The sequence below is a fragment of the Solea senegalensis genome, linkage group LG7 (assembly GCF_019176455.1).
Source record: "Solea senegalensis isolate Sse05_10M linkage group LG7, IFAPA_SoseM_1, whole genome shotgun sequence".
Taxonomy (NCBI): Eukaryota; Metazoa; Chordata; class Actinopteri; order Pleuronectiformes; family Soleidae; genus Solea; species Solea senegalensis.
Genome location: NC_058027.1, coordinates 15,201,436 through 15,216,467, shown reverse-complemented (window position 1 = coordinate 15,216,467; position 15,032 = coordinate 15,201,436). Strand labels below are relative to the sequence as shown.

At 43.6% G+C, this 15,032-nt stretch overlaps 1 protein-coding gene across 2 annotated transcripts; it reads left to right on the top strand.

The window, feature by feature from the left end:
* The first annotated feature begins 8,490 nt into the window (after positions 1-8,490).
* On the top strand, positions 8,491-12,298 carry irx5a (iroquois homeobox 5a). Of its 2 annotated transcripts, none has more exons than XM_044029495.1 (3): positions 8,491-9,186; positions 10,135-10,540; positions 11,262-12,298. In XM_044029495.1, exons 1-3 carry the CDS (start codon positions 8,929-8,931, stop codon positions 11,978-11,980), a joined length of 1,383 nt encoding a protein of 460 aa, XP_043885430.1. In that variant the 5' UTR covers positions 8,491-8,928; the 3' UTR covers positions 11,981-12,298. The 2 variants fall into 2 exon arrangements, with proteins under 2 accessions (XP_043885430.1, XP_043885431.1); XM_044029496.1 differs by having other exon boundaries at positions 8,493-9,171.
* Positions 12,299-15,032: the final 2,734 nt, after the last annotated feature.

Genomic DNA, 15,032 nt, shown 5'->3' with positions numbered 1-15,032 from the left:
AGATCATGCCGCAGCCAAGAGAGCTCCTCGAGCCACTGCAAGACTAAATGAACTTGCGCGGCAGTGGTGAAGTGCGCGACAATATGGCGAAGACGACTACCAGTTAATATAAGAATACATTATGCATCTATTTTATGAAATGGTCATTTCTGCTTGAAGATTCCGCTTCTATGCCGCCAGTATATTACAAAATGTCAAATGTTTTACCATAATGTGAGAGCCAATGTAGATAAATTGACGTGACTTATTAGGAGAGGTAAGGGGCACACCCGTCCCCTCATAAAAGCCCCTGTCATTGCAAGGGATCAGACGCAGGCTGTGAAATCCAGCTAATAGTCATTATGGGATCCCGGGCCCTGCACATCTTACGTGCTTGCCAAGGCAGCTCCCTCAAACTTCATATGTGCATTGTGTCATCTTATCAGCATTCAGCCAGACAGCGGACAGATCACAGAGCAGACTGACAGCCACATGACTAATATCAGTAAACAGGACCGAGGGAGAGGAGAGTGAGAAGAACGCGGCGTCCTGCACTCTGCACAAAGAACACAAAGAACTGATGGCACACACTGGCACAAGTGTGCGACACTAAAAAAAAAAATAATAATAATAATAAATCGCCAGAGCAATAATATTTTTCTCCTGATGTAAAATTAATGTCCAGGGTCTTTGCAGCATGTGATGCCCACCCCCCTCCCTCCTTGATCCAAGCAGTGAGGAAGGGTGAACTCTAAGAACCCAGTGTGCTCAGTCACTTCTGGGCCCATGCAGTCAATAAGGCTATTTCTGATCTCCGGATGGCTAGGGTTTCAAAGCCTGTTTAAATGGGCTCCCACAAAGCCGGAAGCACCGACCTCAGTCCTCTCCCTCCCCGTCTTTCTCCATCCCTCTTTCCTCCTCGACTCTTTCTCTAAATATTGAGAGGGAGCACAGCTTGCCTTACCCCCTCAGTAAAGAGAAGGGGAAGTGGGAGAGGAGGGAGTGGGAGGAGTGTGTGTGTTTGGGGTGGGAGGGTGGGGGGGTGGGGTGTCCTCTCCCTCCACATGCAGGGTGGTGAGGAAAGACAGGGAAGCGCAGGGTCAGGGCTCCCAGTGCTAAGCTGTGAAAGGCAAACGTTTGGCAGAGTAATTACACGCCGCACTGCTCTGGGAGTGATTAGTGATAGTTGTCTGTTCAAAGTGTTTGGTGCTCACAGCCTTTATGGGCTATGCTTGCCTTCCCTCTGCCTAATGTTCAGTTTGCATTTGCATCAGGAGGAGCGAGTTGCGTGTGTCAACTCGCCAAGTGTGCACTTGCTGGTGTTTCACTGCTGCTCAAAATGCGACTGTATTAAATTATCCAGAAAGCGTAATTACACGAGTGTGCAGATTCATCAACTCGCCTGCTATGATTTTCTATCATTTGTGTCAATGTATTTGTTTTTATAGTTTCGCATTAAAGGGTCCAAAATATTGAATTCATGTCCTGAAACAAAGATGTATTTAAAAGTTTTCATTGCTCAAGCCGGACAACTGCTTGTTTAGCACATCGTGGGTATAATACTGCCACTTGGCACAAGCAAATCCCCTCCACTCCCGGGTCAAATGACACAGCGATGCATCGCTATCAACATGCTCAGGTGGCGCAGCCAGCGCTGCCAGATTTCGATGTCCTTGCTGTGTTTACGTTGGCTAACCAAGCTGTCCCAGCACAACCCGCGCAGATGTGCCTGCAAGCTGTAAGACGAGCAGCAAAACTTGTGGGCAACATGTCCAGTTGTAAAGAGTGACCTGACAGAGGGTGTGGCAAGACCCGGGGGGGGAGGGGCTGAATCAACACGAGTGCACAGAAGACATTGTGTAGGGAAATGATAATATAGGCATTGCAAATATTTTGACATCAACAGCCACTCAAGCCAATTTAATCATCGTCTTTGTAGAAACATGCAACTGTGCCCCAAAACATATGCTAACTGTGCACGGGCCTCCGACAGCAGCTTTTTTTAAACCCTGCAAGAACTTGAGATACACTATATTTTAATCCCACTGACACCTTTTGGGGCCCAAAAATACCTTAACAAATCAGAATAGAGTCTATCAAAGGTACTCACCCTCCCACACTAATCCCAACACGGGGCCCCTGCTTTGACAGAGGCTGGGGAGTTGGGTGGCAAAGCAGAGTAGAAACAAACAGAGCCACAAACAGAGAAGGAAATACCTCAGGGACTTTGTGGGATTGGGAAAGAGGTAAGATGGTACCTGTAGTGCAATCCCCTCCAAATCTGCACCAGGTGTCAGGCATTAGGGGGGAGCATCTCCGCTTTGGCTTTCTATGTCTGGCTCAATCACCCAGGGCAGTGTGTCAGATGTTGGACAAAACATATGCTCTCGAAGAAGAAGACGAAACGGACGAGAAGCAGGGGGAAGACCTGGTGCTCAGGACGACACACGGTAAAAGTACAATCTATATGTTTAATAAAAAAAAAAAAAAACACACTGTGATGGAGGGTAATTTAATTATTTTTGCCATGATTGTCATCAGTGTTAACACTCTGCTGAGAACACAGTTTATCGAGACGCCTGCACAAAGACAATAAAATACCGGAGGCCGTGCTGAACACTTTGGGTTTTAATGAGTTAAGATAGATTTGGCATAACGTTACACTGCAACCCCATTGAGATTTCCGGTTAACTACAAAGACATTTTGAGAAGAGACTGTTCCATTGTGACGGTACAAAGCAAGGCGTACACTATAGGATGCTCAGCTTGATATTAGTGTTACACTCTCAATCATAAAGACACAATCTCAACTGAACACCTGGCACCTTCTCATTTTCAACCGTGTAAGCGTTTGGCATGCACAATTGTCCTGCAACAACACAGAGGCAGCGGAATACTTCAGTACCTTAACAGAGACAGGAACATAGAGCCATGGTGGCATTGTTATTGCCACAGATTATACATGACACACCGAATAAAAGAAACTGATTGTTGTTTAAATGTATCACAGGCATGGGAGAGGAAACTTAATACCTGACCACTGGGAGATAGAGAATGCGACCGGGCACGTGTGGAATGCTGAGTAGCGGGAGGAAAACGGCAATCTAAATTTCTAATGCTGAGGATGTTTCCCATTCTGTGTTTATGAAACATGGCTGCCGGGACTACAAAGGTAAGGGGATACAGCATCAAAGTCTGCTCTGACAAAAACAAAAAAGCAACAATGCTGCAGTGGAATGCAAGACAGAACATAATACTCCACCTCCTCCGTCTCCTCTCCCCTAAGCAGTCTCATTTGATTACAGTGTAGCAGGCCGCAAATCAACCTCTTAGTCCCGTTTCTCACTCCCTGCTAGGGCTCGCGATTATAGGATGGAAGGAACACGACGAGCCAAAGTGGCCGGGGAGGAAGGAGGGGAGGAAAGGTGATGTTGTGGAGGAGAATCCTTCATTTGGGGAACAAAAGAACATGGAAATGGGTGAGCAAAAGTGTCCGCGGCAGGGGTTGGAGAGTGGCTGTTGACCCGCGCGTGGTGACGGAGGCAGAGTCTGCATGTCTGATGATGGCGAGGCAACGTATCGTTTACATGCTCCCTCAGCAGAAGCCCCATGCATGTCTGTCTCCAGCCTCAGAGTTTGCCCTCTACTTAAGGCAACAAGAGTTAGGCTCAGCATTACAAGCCTATTAAAAGATACTTTTAATTATGCCCCACTCTCCCGGGATCACCTCTTTGATGAACTCTGTGTTTCTTTGGCATGTGCACTTAGGAATGGCACAACCAGAAGCACGTGTTGTTTTCTCCCTCCAATTAAAGGGCATGTTGACAGATTAAGGCTGCTTCTGGTTTGTGCTCCACTAACGCATTTAGGGAAGATGATGAACGGGTGGTGGGGTGTTCGGTCACAGAGAGAGGGAGAGAGTGGCTGATCGAAAGAGAAAAGAGGAAGAGGAAAAAGAGGCGAAAAAAAAAAACATGCACATGAACCCTAAGGGATTAATGTGTTTACATTACCTGGGCTGTGATCTATCACCAACCTCGTCAACTTCTATTATGCATCACATACATAAGCAAGCAACAGACCTGGGAGCCCCTGCAACTCACTCATACTATTTCAATTGGATTAAGACAGTGCAAATATCTAGGGCACGGATCCCACACTGTGGTTTTAGCATTCTGGTAGTCATTTGATTTGTATGTTGTATCACTTTACCGTCATGAAGGCGTTTGCAGGAGAACCTCCTACATACCTCAAGAGCGTGTAAGTCATATGGGATTAGATCATTACCATATGGCACCTATACAGCACCTTCAAAACAAACACGGAATTACCCGTAGGTCTGGTTAGACAACAGTCGGGCACAGAACGCGCTCAGATCATGAATCAGAATATACAGGTAGACACCAGTGAGAGGAGTAAGGGAATGTTAACTGTGTGGATTCACCATCTGTGATTTGCTAACATGAGGATGATTTTGTCCCAGCTGTAGAAGCAGATCCGTATTCTGTGTAGTCAGATGGAGAGGTCTGGCATCGCTGTGTTAGTGCTAACCGAGGAGACTGCAGCAGCTCCGGCAGCAGGGCCCCTGAAAGAGCTCATATTCACACTCAGGCTTCATTATATCCAATCAATATTCGTTTAGTCACTGAGCCTATTGACTCGTTTCTGAAATAATATTACAGATCATTTGTCTTGTCACGGAGTAGGGAGAATGATCCCCTTTACGCCGTTCCCCCCTTTGGAAGCGACAGTTTTGAGGTGACTCTGGATATGCTCTGTGGCTACAACTGTAAATAAATATTTTTTGATAAAACACTGGGAGAAAAATCAATGGGTGCTTCCTGTGATCCATCTCTCACAAATCAATCATCATCCGTGCAGCGGGCTGTGTGCTGCGGCAGGGCCGCGTGTGTCAGTGAGAGAGGGGTGCAATTTTTGTCTGATACCTCTCATTTTGGAATCACTTCCCATAATAGGGTCATCATTTCATCACTTAGCCAATCCACAGCCAGGCCAGTCAGCCTTGCGGGGATCTTGGGGAGTAAAGAGGGGGGTGGCCCATCAGGAGTAAACTCAATGCACACGCACGCACACACACACACACACACCATACATCTTCATTCAGGTCAATAAAAGGAAAAAAGAGGTTTCAGGAACAGGAAAGAGATTCTCTCTCCTCAAAAGCCAAATGGGGCCTGCTGTGCTTTAAGTCATTTTATTTTTGTTTTGTTTTTAATATTAAGACATCAAATGTGAATTGTTTATCAGGCATTAATGATTTTATTTAACTATTTTAAAATACAAGTTGAGTGTTAGTAGATCATACTATTTATACATGTGTGTACGTGTAATAATTCTCATATAAAATACAGTTCATTTATTAAATTATTTGGTCTCAGTTTTGAGTGTGTGTGTGTGTGTGGGGGGGGTGTTGTTTTTCTTTTTTTTCTGGGGAATTGAAGGATGCATTTTACTAACTGCTTGGTGACACGGTGACATCCTCAACATGGATCTGAACAAATTTAAAAGAGACAAACAAACAAACAAATCAGTTATTATTTATTAAATGCATATGAGCAAAAGACAATTCTTTTTGTATCAGTAACATCAGCACTAGAAATAAACACAGTGCAGCGACAAAACTGTGGCTATCCCATTTTAAAACACATAAATAAAGCGGGTGAAATGACTGCTGTCATAGTAATTACTTTAATTAAAGCAGCTAATCATAGCTGTATAGGATGCCAGTTGTTTAGTTAAATAGCATAGGGCACATATGTTTAATCATTTAATAAGGCTCCCTTCAAAAAAAAGAAAAAAGAAAAAAAGCAAGGTCAAAAATAAATTACATCCATTATTTGCAGCAAATCTCCCCAAAGCATTTGGAGCGAAAACTGTTTTGAATTTCAATTGGCTTCCAAGTGGCAAAAGCCCTCAGCTAATACATCAAAGAAAAATTGGTGTCAACTAATCGGTTTAGGACACAGATTTAGAATGGTTAAAAATCCCATGAACACTAAAAGCATTTTTTCCCCCCCTGCAAAACCACTGAAGGCTGGGGAGCAGAGCAGCTGACCTTGTGCGCACCAGAAACCTGTCCGCCACGACATTCGCTGACTGTTTAACGGACCCAGCCACGAAATTAGTCCGCCGCACGACGCATAATGTTGTGTAATAATAGCCTATATATCCAATTTAGATTACACCTGCTCCCGGAGGCATTTTAAGTGCCACGCACCATCTTTCACTCACTTCTTACATGCCACGTAAAAAAAAGCCGCATCTCCGTGCGTCAAAACCCCGAGTTTGTCTTCTCTGGGCAAAAAAAAGGAAAGAAAAAAGAATAGGTGATAACAAGAAGGAAGGCACGAAGTTAGATTCTGTCAAAAACACCACACTAAGATATTCAGACCCGGATCAGCATATTGCGAGAAGTCAATCCACTTTTACGCACAAACGCATTTTTCCAAATTACAAAAAAAAAAAGAGAGAGAGATCACAACTCACCTCCACCTCTTCCTTCTCTTCCTTTAGCCGCGCAGAGCTGAGAGGTGGCAGCAGTTGCCATAGCCTGCCCCTATTATAGGCTCCGTGATCTCAAATCACGGGTCCTCCTCCTACTGTATAGAGAGCAACTCTGCACGGAGGAAGGACACATGACACACGACACATGCAGGCTCCCCACAACACACACGCGCGCGCGCCCGCGCCCTCTCCCATATAAACTTTTTCTGCATCTTTTCAACAACAATAAATAAATAAATAAATAAATAAATAATGTCGTGCCACAATTTCTGCAAAGGCACAGTTCACACACGCACGACTTTCCCCTAAAATGTAGAATTCTTAGTTTTATTTAGTTAATGACACAGCTGTCACTAAAAAAAAATAACCTGTCTGTCTGACAACGAGGCTTTAGCCACTTTTTTTTTGCCACCTATGAGAATAAACCCGAACGGTCACTGTCACTGCAGTCGCTGCTGTTATGAGAAGGTTCCGGGAACTGATTGTCTCAATAAAGTAGCGTATCACTGTCATCTGATTAAACTACTGTAGAGTCCATTCTTCTCTCTCTCTCTCTCCCTCTGTGTGTGTGTGTGTGTGTGTGTGTGTGTGTGTGTGTGTTGCGTCGGCTCCCACTGTAGCAGCGTCATCACTCCTCGCTCTCTGGAGGGTTTTCAGAGCGTAAAAGAACACGTGAGTGAGTGCACACACTCTTTTAGCAGCGCCTACAGCGATCCCTTTCGGCTTATCTGAGACTTGAACTGGAAAGTCAATCACCAGAGTGAAAAACAGCTTTTACATGGGCCATTTAGAACACAGTTAAAATACTGTGAATGACCCAATATTTCTCTGTTGCCTTATTAGGCATCCACGACCTGTAAAACAGGGGACTTCTTATGAATTTAATAGCAATTTATATGTATTAGTTAATATTAATACATGTCCGAATCATTCCATAACACGTGTCACATATTTGTTAATATCATACATAAAGATAGTATATTAAACACATTAATATATTATAATAAACATATTTTAATCAAAGTTGTTCCGGCAAACAGAAGTTTCTGCAGTGATCAAATGAGATTACATCCACTGGTCCGAGCGGATTTAGTGTAGTTGGCACTAATCTGCCCTGATTTGAGGGTTTAGGACTTTCTATAGTGTGCGCGCGTGTATGAGTTTTATGTCGGGGGAAAAAAAAAAAGGTTTTCACCGCCGCCACAGACAACCGTTCATACATATTTAAGTAACTGGACATACCTCCACAACCACAACACACAAGTGCCAGTGTGTGTTGTGGCCAGAAAAGTTTGTTGACAAACATGAAGCAGTAGCCTGTACTCTCTCTCTCTCTCTCTCTCTCTCTGCGCCATCCTAACTTTTACTTTCCCGCTGTCATGTGTCTCACCCATGCAACATTCGCCCGGTGTTAGAAAGTCGACGCGCGTAAACATGGCAGCAATCCACCTGAAAAGTCCCAGTGCGGATTTTAACACACGGCGCACGGAGATCACGGAGCACCAGTCTGTTGGTTTTACGCACACGTTTAAAATGACGATAATTTTTTTTTTACGCACAAAGAAAAAAACGAAAAAAAAAAAAAGAGAGCGCACAGCAATGGCGCTCCCTTTTTTTTTCTTTAATTCCTGCCTGTATCTTGCAAGCCCATATCCTGGCACATGCCCGCCGATTTGTTATTGATCAAGTGTGAAAGTGACGGCTTCCTATTTGAGAGAAGAGAAGAAGAAGAAGAAGAAGAAGAAGAAGAAAGTTGGAAGTTGACAGACTCGCATGATGTCGCCATCAAAAGGCGGACTGCCAGGCGCACTTGAGACTCACTGCAACGAGTCTTGTTAAAGAGGGGAAAAAAATAGAGAAATAGAGAATGAGGATTGTTAGTTAACGCGAGAGAAGGGAGGGTGTGTGAGAGAGAGAGAGAGAGAGAGAGAGAGAGAGAGCATGGCTCTGGGCTGTGGTTATCCAACATAAGCTTGCCTTTTCCTTCGGTGACTACACCCCGGGAGGAGGAGCGTATAGCGTGCAGCGTAATAGGCGTCAGGATCCTCAATTTCCAACTTAGCATCTTGGCAGGACATTTTCCCAAGCAAAAGCCCCCGTCAGACTGGTAAAAAAAAACTTCTGCGCGGGCATGAGAGCGACGCTGCCATAAGGAAGAACCAGAAAAACAAAACGAGACTAAACATCCGACGGGCAGTGACTGACTGGCTGACAGCGAGCAAAATATTCCATCCAAAATTAAAGCCGAGTTTTATTTGGTCACTCGTACTTTTTTTTTTTTGTTTTTCACCAGTGTCATTTAGAGAGGGGGACAGACAGCGGGTCTGCATACACTCGGCTCTCATGCGCCCCGAAAGCAGCGCATGAGAAAATAAAGGGGGGAAAGTGCGCAAGTTAAGTGGCTTATTCTCTGCGGGCTTCAGCATGGCGTATCCTCAGGGCTACTTGTACCAGCCGTCCGCTTCTCTAGCCCTGTATTCGTGTCCTGCGTACAGCACCAGCGTTATATCCGGACCCCGAACCGAGGAACTTGGGAGATCCTCCTCGGGATCTGCTTTTGCGCCCTATGCCGGATCTACTGCGTTCACCAGCGCCTCGCCAGGCTACAACTCCCACTTACCATACAGTGCAGACGCGGCGGCAGCTGCCACATTCACCTCGTACGTGGTGAGTAAACTAAAGGTGATTATTCAACATAATGGGATGTAAAGAGTGGGGGATATGAGCTCGTTATTGCAGCCGTTAAGTGTCTGCTTCGTTCTGCGAGTCCAGCGAATACAGGGAGAAATGTGCGTCACTGCTGAGCGCATGGATAAAACATTATAGAATGGCAGATCCTTAAAACGTGTCGTTGAGAATAAACAGCAGTTATTTAACTGAGTAATGTGACATTGAGTGTTCGTTGGTAACTGCTTTATTTTCACACAAATGAGTGGACAGTGGCTTGCGCGCGACTCGTGCCCCGCAGAAAAGATGATTTAGGTCACTGCGTGTTTTTATCTCTCTTATACTTTTATAGGTGGTGCCAGTTGTGAAAGTTAAATTCGGCAACTTTTGAAAAAAAAAAATAATAATAACACACATAATAACTTTAATTTGCTTGTGTGCAGTGGCTGATCTCACTGCAGCTCAAACACTGCGACTGCTTCTGCGAGCCCTGTTTCCACAAAGACTGATCGCGTTAGAAGAAGCACACAATGCAAGGCCCATCGTGCTTTATTATGGAGATACGTTATCATTATTATTGTCATTATTATTATTGTTATTATAATAAGAGCGAACTGTACTATTTAAAGGCCTGCATGATGTGTACGCAGCTGCAGCGTGGTCGATATCAAACAAATATGAATATAAAAAAAAACTGTTCGTATAAGAACAATATCCTATTTCCAATAGCTGATCAAGTTCAAACAAACTCCAATAACATTCACGTCGAAGTGGTGTCTGATTAAAGCCAGTGCATGTGTGTGTGTTTGTGTACATGTGTGCGCGCGTGCACGCGCGTGCGCGTACCCATGTGTGCGTGTTTGTCAGTTTGTTTTTCTCCTAACTAAGCGCTTTATAAAACACAGGCGACTTAACTTAACCGAACTTTTCTTCTTATTATTATTATTTTTATTTTTATGACAGAGTTCTCCTTATGACCACACCACGGGCATGGCCGGCTCGATAGGATACCATCCCTACGCAACGCCCTTGGGCACCTATCCTTACGGTGACCCAGCGTACCGTAAAAATGCAACCCGGGACGCCACGGCCACCCTGAAGGCCTGGCTCAACGAGCACCGCAAGAACCCTTATCCGACAAAGGGCGAGAAGATCATGCTGGCCATCATCACCAAAATGACCCTCACCCAGGTGTCCACCTGGTTCGCCAACGCCAGGAGGAGACTAAAGAAGGAGAACAAGATGACCTGGACTCCCCGGAACCGCAGCGAGGACGAGGAGGAGGACGAGAACATTGATTTGGAGAAAAACGACGACGACGAGCCAAGCAAGCCCACGGACAAGGGGGAATCCACAGACACGGAAGCAGGTCGGTGGTGCAGGAAAAATGAGAGAAAAAAAAAAAAGAGAATCATCAATTTTTCATCGCAGTCGTTTCCACTCAGAGTGCAAAATTGATTGCTGCTTAATGGTGGTGTATTATTTATAATGGGACAATTGCTTTAAATAATAATCACCTTGAACTCCCCTCGTTTGACTCCTCAGGAGCAGAAATTGCTGGTGACGCAAAGTGTTTAGCAGCCAATTTATCTTTAAGTGCATAATAAGGATACAGCTGGTGGTGGTGGGCAAGTCGGCGAAAAAAGACTGTGATTTGTATGATAATTATAACCGCTGCTGAATCCTGATTATATCACATAATTATATGGAAATATATGGAATGCTGCGAAAATATGTATAACGTTTTTTTGTTTTTTTTGTTACTTAAAAATCACCACCTCAGTGTGTGTGTGTGTGTTGAGTTTAATTTGAAGCACATTGTCACTGTTTGTGGAGCATTGTTTATAATCGAGAAAATAAGCTCATCCACTTTGTGAGGCTGGTAGATATCTTCTTCAGGTTAACACACACACACACACACACACATTCACACAGAGAGTTTTTGGAGGAAATGTGCTTAAGTAGTGTGATTATTTTTATAGATCCGACTTCATTTTGTGCACTTGCCTCACCATTACCTAAAACATGTGTTCCAGCGGTTTAATGTTGGGCTTATTTGGCAGTAATTCTGTTCTTTATTTGTGCTTTAGATCATAAACTGCTGAACCCGGGGGACATGGGCTGTGACAGATTTAAAGAGGAGAGCCATGGCAAAGACACGGACCCCCTTCTCAGCGACTCGGAGTTACAAGAGCAAGAGGAGCGGACTACAGACTTGCTGCCGGATTCCGCAAAACCAACCACTTCTTCCCCCTCCACGTTGCCCCGGGGGAACCAGACCGTTGCGCAACAAGACAAGCCGTCAGATTTGAGCCATGCACCGAGTTCGGTGACCAGCAACGTGACCTCTGTTATCCACTCGCCCCCTTCAGCCCCTAAACCCAAACTCTGGTCCCTGGCGGAGATCGCCACGTCCTCGGACAGGTGTAAAAGCAGCAGCAGCAGCAGCGACGCGCCACAGGCTTGTCCCGGCTTGGGCCAGAGCGCAGTCATGAGCACCAACGCGTCTCCATCACGGTCCTCCCCACAGTGTCCGCTCCCCAACAGCACTGTCCTGTCCAGGCCGCTGTACTACACCTCCCCTTTCTATCCCGGCTACACGAACTATGGCGGCAGCTTTGGACACCTTCACAGTAACCACGGCTCGGTCACCACGGGCTCCACGGCACATTTCAATGGATTAAACCAGACTGTGTTAAATAGAGCAGAGGCTTTGGTAAGAGAGAGCCAGAGAGTCAGAGGCCAAACGCAGGTAGATCTTTGTAAAGACTCCTCTTATGAACTAAAGAAAGGTATGTCAAACATTTAATACCTGATTATTTTCCACTCACTCGGACTTCTATTTATTTTGTGTGGTTACATTTTAAGAAAAGAGAAGAAGACGACGAAAAGAAAAGAATGACGAAGCAGATTCTAAGAACAGTTATTTTCTGAGTAAATGCTTATCCTCAAATTTTTAGTTTCTGGATTAATGGTTAATCCGAAAAATGTTACAAGAAATGGTCTTAATCGCTGCAGCCGCCTGAGTCTATTTGTATTAAAGACTAACATGTATATTTAATGTAGCAATTTTGTATTTAAAATGGACAATACACTATCTTTGAAGTAAATTATGGATAAAAAAGTATATGCTTGTGCAGAGATTATTTTTCTTTGGTGGGGAAGCAGCTGGAATTACTTGAGAACTGTGACTGTGCTTCCAAAGTGTCTCAAAGCCAATTGATCTAAACGAGGTCTGTTTCAGTAGTAATTAGTATTTCTTTTAACTAATATGGTGGAGAAAGAAGCCACATTCAGGAAAAACATGCTGGCAATATTGGAAACAACACAGAGGAATATGTTGGTCTGTGATTTATCATTTGACCTTTTTTTCAGGGCCTGTTTTTATCATCATTATTATTATTATTAGTATAATTATTATTATTATTTTCTCGGAGGCTCAGCCATTTAACCCAATTACCTATGGTGTTTTAATGCAGAGCCATCAGCTGGTGAACTCCGGTAATGAGCTCGATTTTATGCCAAATTTAGACTTCATTACTATTTTCCAAGGCGTTGCAAAGCTGTTAAAGGGGACGCGGCCATGCATTGAGAACATACTGCTCCATTATATATCATTAATGCAGTGTCCTTAATGGCGCGTTAGATGTGAAACATTGCTGTTTTGGGAAGAAAAGGGAGATGCTGCGATGCACAGTCCGTCAGACAGACACTACACTGTGCAGCCGGTAGTCAGGCACTGTCCTCTATCTCTCTTCCAACTTCTGCAGGTAGGTGTCACACTTGCTCCTAATTTCAGAGGGACCCTTTTGTTAATCCGTCACGGAAACCCATCCCTGATCAAATGGCCTAGTTAAAAAAAAGAAAAAACAGTGGAGCCAATGGGGCACACAGAATGATCACACTTATTACGAGGATTATGGCACATTTGACAAATGCTCAAAATCCGACATGCAACCAAAAACAAACACAAATGAGCCACTGACAAACTACAAATGACACTTTCTTTAAAATATATATATTTTTTATTTATTTATTAAAACTGGCGTTACAAAAAACATCATCATTATTATTATTATTATTGTTATTATTATTACTATTATTATTATTATTATGACGCATTGTAGTCAGTATAGGCCACAAGGCAGGCCTCACCACATATAAGCTTTACACACACACACACACACACACACACACACACAGACTAAATGAAATAATTATTAGTGATCTAATCATTCTTTTTTTCCTCCCCACCATCATAATTATCGTCACAATTATTAGAGGTGTGATTGTCATTATTATTGGTGTTATTATTGTTGACCTCCACCGAAGTGGGACAGCATGGTTTTGTTTATGGCTGTCATTAATCTCTATAGTTTACTTTTGCCTCCTCCCTCCTCCTCCGGTGTGAAATCTCCCCTGGGGTTTATAAAATTCCCTCAGCCTTAATGTCCTCTATTCGGGGCCCTCTATTTTAATCTGACAGAGTGTGCTGGAGCAGTGATTGCGACACATCAGCCGACTAAATAGCATAATTATGTTTTTTCTTTGCTTTTCCCCGGGGGATTGAACTGTTCGATGCAATGTCCCCTAAGAGAGTATTAGTTTTATTAGAAATCGGGATTTTTGTTTTTCTTTTTTACATTGAATTGAATGATGAAGCAGTGTTTCACAGGGACAACTCTCTCTCTCTCTCTTACGCGCACAGTTTCCGGTGCAAATCATGTGTATAAGGAATAGACTAATGTGAGGTTTATGTGCGTAAAAAGGTTTTGTGGCTGCATTTGCGGTTGTAACGCTGCAATCCAAGCGCATAGCAGTTTAATCTCTGTATATAGAAAACACAGGGAATGTTGTGGGGTGTGTGTGTATGTGTGGGGGGTGCATTTAAACTGCCAAACTAGACCTCTGAACAGGGGGCAGGCAGTGATAAAACATTTCTAAAAGCTGAAAATAGATTTGAACACTGTTTGAATAGAGCTGTTTTACGGGATAATTTATTTCTTGGGGTGTTTGTTTATTTATTTATTTATTTTCGTCTCTCTTCCTTGTTCACCACAAGGAAATTCAAATTTACCAGTCAGCCGCATCTCCCCCCACTGTTGTTGATCAAATCATACCCAGTGGGAGAGAAAACACAAGCGGTCTTTGATGCCCCTGCATTATTGCTTTGAATTAAAATTGATTATATAGCCCTTTATTATTATTATTATCATTATTATTATTATTATTATTATTATGATTAATATTATTATTGTCGTGGGAGAGTTAAGGTATTTTATATATTAAGGGTAAAAAAAAAGAATAATATTTCAGTCACCATGATCAATCCACTCTGTCTATATATTCGTTCTATTTGATCACGTTCATTATTTTTACATTATTTGAGGATGATAAAGTTCCTCATCAGAGACAGTGTAGAGAGTCTACAGCTGGGAGATCCTCTCTGCAAACTTCATACAACTCGATCCCAGCCTGGCTTCCCTCTCCACTTGAATGGCGTGTCGGTTCATTGTTGGGATTGCTCCAGTGTGAGAATACTAAGTAGGGGTGAAACCGTTCCCACGTGTGGGGAAAAAAAAAAGAAAGGGTGGGGGGTAATCCGACAGGAGGAGAAGCGGAGGAGAAAAGAGGAGGATAAGGTCTGTATCCTTCACTCCGACTTTGTTACTGTGCAGCGTTCAGGAGCAGATTTTTGGGGATGTTTGGGGGAATATTTCCCCCCCTTTTTTTCTATCTTTTTTTTTTTGTTTACCGTATTTTGCTGACACAAAGCCAAAATAAAGGCCATTGGCTGAGGGCCGCAACTAACAGTAAAATTGAAATGTACTGACCCCATAACTCAAATATCCCCTGTTGAG